This window comes from Acomys russatus, chromosome 7 (assembly GCF_903995435.1).
Source record: "Acomys russatus chromosome 7, mAcoRus1.1, whole genome shotgun sequence".
NCBI classification, from domain to species: Eukaryota; Metazoa; Chordata; class Mammalia; order Rodentia; family Muridae; genus Acomys; species Acomys russatus.
In genome coordinates, this window is record NC_067143.1 from 34,241,268 (window position 1) to 34,247,267 (window position 6,000).

Consider the following 6,000-nt stretch of genomic DNA (forward strand, 5'->3'; position numbering starts at 1 on the left):
AGCCCCACGCTCGTGACCCCATACTCTGCCACCTGCATTCATGTAAGTGTAGGAGCTAGGACCATGGTGAAATCACTGCCTGTGTGGATTCTGCCATCGCAGTGAGTCACTGTGGAAACCAGGGAGGCGTTTTATAACAGATGTTATTTTTTGAGTGTGTGTGTGTGTGTGTGTATATATATAAATATATATGTGTGTGTGTGTGCTTGTGTTCCAGAAAGTTCCATGGCTACAACTCCCTGAAGGAATATTATGAAGAAGAAAGCTGCATGAGGTACCTGCACAGGGTGAGTGGCGGCCCCATCTCAGAATCAGTGTCTCCACAGCCAGCTTTGTCCACAGGACAACATGTACCCTTCCTTCCTAAGTTGGAGATGGAAGCAAAGCCAGAACCTGCCCAGCATCACTCTATCTGTCACTTGTCACTGTCTCTGCGACAGCCATACTCTAAACCCCAGCTTACACTCAGACTGGGCTTCTCCCAGGCCTATGAAATTGCTTGTGGCAACTAATTTACCCTTAGGCAACCTTTGACAGTACAATATTGCCTGTTTTCTGGTGTGGGTTTTCATGGGAAATCCATCTGGGTTCCTTTCCACCCTAGACCCTTTCTTGTGGCCATATGTGTCTTATTAGCATGCCATCTAGGACTAACCACCCCACCCCCCACCCCATTTCTTGCCATGATCTGTCAAGCACAGAATATAGCAGTTGGGTTCTACATCAGAGTGTATAGGGAACATGCCCTCTGAAGCGTGTGAGAGGCATAGGAGCACACACCTGTAATAACTGGTACTCAGCATACAGAAAAGTGGGATCGCTGTGACTTTGAGGCCAGCCTGGGGTACATAGCAAGTACCCAGCCAGCCAGAGCTGCATAGCAAGATTACAGCTCAAAAACAAAAAGAAGGCCAGCCAGTGAGCTCAGCAGGCAAGGGTGCTTGCTACCAAGCCTTGTGTTCTAAGTTCAAAACCCAGGGCCCACGTGGTAAAAGGAAAAAATTAGCTCCCCAGTTGCCCTCTGGCTTCACATGCATGAGCGCACACACGCACACAGACACGCAAATACGTATAACAAAAAAAGTGAAAACAAGTGTTTACTGAATTTGTGGCTTACACAACGCCCGTATTTTTACCTGAGCCAGCACTGAGCCTGTCTCTCTCATCCCACTGTGAACCATTGCTCTTTTCTTTTTGGTTTTTCGAGATAGGATTTCTCTGTGTAGCCTTGCCTGTCCTGGACTCACTTTGTAGACCAGGCTGGCCTCGAACTTACAGCGATCCGCCTGCCTCTGCCTCCCGAGTGCTGGGATTAATATACCATTGCTCTCAATGTACCAACACAGCTCTCCAGTTGTCAGTGTCCACCTGTTGGTTTGGCCACCAATCCTCAGCTCACGGGGATAGTTGTGAATTTATAGTCCTGTGGCTGTCTTAGTTATGAGTCCTCCTGAGTCAGCGTCACTCATCCAGGTCTTTGACACAGCAGATTTCCAGGAGAGCACAGCCATTCACTACGTCAGGTCGGCAGCTCAGAGTGGTCTGAGTGCCCCATCAGCACCACCTACACTCTAAACCAAAAGGACGCTCTCACTATCTGTTTTACTAATGTCCATATTGGGCACAGTCCTGGCAAGAGCTCCCTGATGTCCACCAGCCTACTGCTATTTGTGTGGTTTTGTTGAAATCGGTATTGAACCTAGGGCCTTTCATTTGCTGGGTAACTGCTCTACCACTGAGCCACATCTCTAGCGTTTGGTTTTGGTTTTGGTTTTTGAAGGTGTGTGTGTGTGTGTGTGTGTGTGTGTGTGTGTGTGTGTGTGTGTGTGTGTGTGTGTGTCTTCTAGGCTGGCCTTGATCTCAGAATTCTTTTGCCTCTACTTCCCAAGTGCTGGGATTATGAGTGTGCATACCTGGCTCCCACTCTGTTTGCATCTTTAAGATTCTTCTAAAAGGTCTCTTTTCCCTTCAGTGGAGTGCACTTCTCTTTTATTTGTTATAATATAAGCTAAAGGAGAGATAGGTAGATAGTAGATAGATTGACAGACAGACAGACAGACAGAAAGACAGACACATTTTGATGCAGTCATTTTTCTGAGAGGTGCGGCCAACCTGAAACACTAAGGATAAACTACAACACTATGAGTGTCATTGGGTGCTGACTGCCATGTCTCCCCTGAACACACAGGCCTCCTAGGACACTGGCAGCTTTGTTCCTATATACCTCCTGCCAGGTGGTGATCACAGCAGATTTGTCACTCATCTCCCTGCCAGTGACAGTGCAGCATCCCTAAGGCTCTAATCCAACAAACTGAGCCATGAGCATTGCCCTTTGCTTCAGGGGCATGTCTGCAGGTACCCAGCCTTTAACTCCAATGTACCTTCTTGCTGCAGATATACGTGCCTCTCATGCTGGTTAACGCAGCGGATGACCCTCTGGTGCACGAAAGCCTTCTAACCATTCCAAAGTCTCTCTCAGGTGAGTTTCTTCCCAGTGTTTCCCCAGCCACCCACGTAGCAGATTACCACCGTAAATTCTGTCACTGTTGCTGTCCTGTCAGCACATGGAGACAAGCCTCTTGGGAGAAGGGCATCTCATGACATAGTCCTAGGTGGCAAAGGGCTCTGGGTAGAACCTTCTAGACTTCCATCCTGGTGCGGGAAACAAGACCATCCTCGAGGCCCATCACCAAGAGAGTACGCTGTAGCAGTGTTGTCTCGGGCCTAGCGTTCCATTAAACGGGAAAACCTGACTTGAGGAGAGATTTAGAACTAAAATTTGCCCTGCTAGGCAAAACAAAACAGAGCTAGTTCTTCTACCTCCAATGACAGCCTTTCTGTCTACCAGGAGGATATAAGCAGCTGAACCGGCAGAGAACATTGCTCATGGAAAAGCTGTGCAGACTCTGTCCATCCCCTGCTTGACACTATGGGGCAAGCAGAGACAGGAAATGTGAGGGAAAGTCCCAGGTTCCAGTTACTTTGCCTTGGTTTCAGGTTCCTGAGATGTCATAGCCACAGTCCCCTGAGGTTACATTTCCTCTTGTAAATACAGTAGCCCAAAGGAAGAGCTGTCCCCTCCCGTCCCCAGCTGCAAGAGTAGATAAGATAGCAAAGGAAGGGCTTTACAGAACTTCTGTCCTGCTCTGGAAGAAAGGCCATCATGTGGAAGTTGTGACAAGATAGAAGTTATCTCCCGTCAACTCCCAGCCACCCACGGACTCCCAGCACACCACACCACAGCCCACTCAGCCACGTGCAACAGCGCTTAGCGCCTTCTGAACCAAAAAATAGCATCCCCAGGATTAATGCTATCCCACAGAAATGTACAAAATAGCAACTAGAAAGAAAGAAGGAGTGAGACAAGAAAAAGGCCAGGTCCACTACCCATCCTGCCCTCCCCCCCAAAAAAGAACATTTCCTGTTAAACTTGGCTGCCTCTTTTATACAACTCCCCAGTAGCCATGGAGACCAACCTAAACATGGACCCAAAGTCCAGCTTCAGGCCCTCAGCTCTCAGGATAGCCATGTAGTGTAGTATATGGCACTGGGAGCCTGGGCATCTTCTAACACAGCTTGCAGCTTGAGCCTCGGTCCTGAAGATTGATGCTGGGGATGAGAAAGCATTGCTTGCACCGAGTTCTCCCCTTCCTCTGATAACTAGCACTCTTCCTTTCCTCTGAGCCTTGGCCTTATCTAATGGGAATCTGCAATGGCCTGAGTAATCCGGGTGCACAGGGTTGGGTAGCATAGCCAATCAGATGGGGCCCTTCAGTGTCACTAACAGTGTGGGGTCCCCTCCTTTACTCCTCTCTTTCAGCCCTAAGATTGTAACTTAATCAGGCATGTGGGGGTCAGGACGCAGCTCGGGTATATGGAGCTCTGAGGATGCATTCTTGGGATTTCTGAAGCTGGTGCCTATTCTATGGACTGGGTGTTGCTTCATTACTTTAACAGCACTGGAAACTGAACTCTAGGAGGGTTCCTATGCTAGGGCAGTGTTTTACGGTTGAGCTATGTTCCTAGCCCTTTTGGTACCCATTCTACACAAAACTCATGAGATCCTACTGACCTGCCTGCCCAGCTGAGGAAAGACGGCACAGTACACAGCGGTTGGATACCCACTTAGGTACCTCTGAGGAATGGCCAGGCTCCCAACTCACTCACCTTTGCTCTCTTGCTCTGGAGTGAATAAGATGTTGTAATTCGGCTGCCTTTCCCCCAACAGAGAAACGAGAAAACGTCATGTTTGTGCTGCCTCTGCACGGGGGCCACCTGGGCTTCTTCGAGGGCTCCGTGCTGTTCCCTGAGCCGCTGACGTGGATGGATAAGCTGGTGGTGGAGTATGCCAATGCCATTTGCCACTGGGAAAGAAATAAGTCCCAGTGCTCAGACACGGAGCAGATGGAGGCCGAGTTAGAATGATCCCTCGGGACTCTGCGTGCTCCAGCGGCCTTCCTCTGGAACCCACGTCCCTTTGACGGCTGTTTCAGGTCTCCCATCTCCCTCATTGACCTGGATCTGACCTCATACCATCAGCGGGGGCCACCCGTCATGCAACCTGTCTCAAGTAGGCGGCTCTCCCTGGGAGCTCCAGGCTATTTTTGTGCTTAGTTACGGGTTTTCTCCATTGCGTTCTTAGCCACGGTGGCAAGCTACAAGATTCTCACCCATCCGTCTGGTCTCAGTATCTGATTGCTTTCACGCCTGTTACAGCTAGTTTTCCCACTGAGGAACGCGTCTGAACTGCAGTTTCACTTTGCCAATCAAAAGGCCTTTCCCTGAGAACAGTGAAGGATGTATGTCACTCTGTGATGGTTCTATGTGCCCTCGTAGAGGTCCCCCCTCCCCCAAGAAGTCAGCATCTTTAACCGATGCTGAAGAGATGACTCAATTTGGGAGTCTGAGAGCCTGGGGCTTCCTGGGCCTGGGTTTTGCCTCTGGGACCAATGAAATTTCCTGAATCAAAAGCCAGGTTTTCCTCCTCACCATCTCCTAAGACACCTCTGTCTTGTCTTGCTGCTGCTGAGAGTTGCATGGGGCACTTGTCTAAAAATTCAGCCTCCCAGATCCCTCCCCTCAGAGAGGCTGACTCCAGTGGGTTTGGGAAGGGCTCTGGGGATTTTAATTTTTGACAAGTGCCCCAGGGAATTCTCAACGTCCAGCAAACTGAGGGAGAAACACCATACTACAGAGCCTTTAAGTTGGAAACCATCTTAGTGGCTCATGTAATTGCCTTTTGTAGGCCACAGTGTCTCTTTACTCACAGAGACCTCCAAAGCAGCAAGGCCTGATGTATGGCTGCCCTTGTGTGATCTCACTGTAGTGTCCCTAAAAGGGAGAAGACATTTGACCTGAGCCCTGGCTCTGTTTCTCCCCGGCTGTATGACCCTGGATAAGTCCCTTTGGACTTGACTCTCTTCCCCCTATGAAATTGGGAACTCAGACCAGGTAGATTGCCGAGATGACCACCAGTTGTACAGTTCAGTGACAAACTCAGTATACTGAGGTTTGCGAGAACATCCCTCCAGGGGAGCCTGGACTCCCAGGCTCAGCATGTAAATGCCATTCATTGTAATTTTTCCCCTCTGTCCCCATGTCATAGAAAGAGATTTTAGAGTCTTAATCACTCCCTCGTGATTTCAGTTGTCCCTCCCAGGTCCAGCTAACATCTTGTTTACACCAAACAATTCAAAGTTGGATCTGAGTTTGAAGAGATGTATTTCCAGCTGAGAGAAGGGGGTGTTCTTGTGAAGTCAGTTTGTAATGAAATAGCCTCTTCTTGTCGTCTATTGGGTAGATCTTTCTGAAATGTCTTCTCAAGTAGACGCATCACGCTAGGGTTCAAGTGCTCCTCTTCTGGAATCCTGTGGTACTTGAATCCCTAAGAAGCTGCACTTTGAAAAAGCAGCAGTTGTCCTCTAGAAATAAATCAAGCCGTGGGCGAGCTGCCGGGGTGTTATCTTTTTCCCTGTTTCATCTCCTTTGGCTCCACGACAG

General features: G+C 49.2%; 1 protein-coding gene across 1 annotated transcript in view; it reads left to right on the forward strand.

Moving 5' to 3' along the window:
* Positions 1-5,799, forward strand: part of Abhd2 (abhydrolase domain containing 2, acylglycerol lipase) — a 91,286-nt gene extending 85,487 nt beyond the window's left edge. The window contains exons 9-11 of the mRNA XM_051148757.1: positions 218-287; positions 2,395-2,479; positions 4,229-5,799. Coding sequence (XP_051004714.1) covers positions 218-287; positions 2,395-2,479; positions 4,229-4,425 — 352 coding nt within the window. The 3' untranslated portion in view covers positions 4,426-5,799. The remainder of the gene's footprint in view (positions 1-217; positions 288-2,394; positions 2,480-4,228) is intronic.
* Positions 5,800-6,000: the final 201 nt, after the last annotated feature.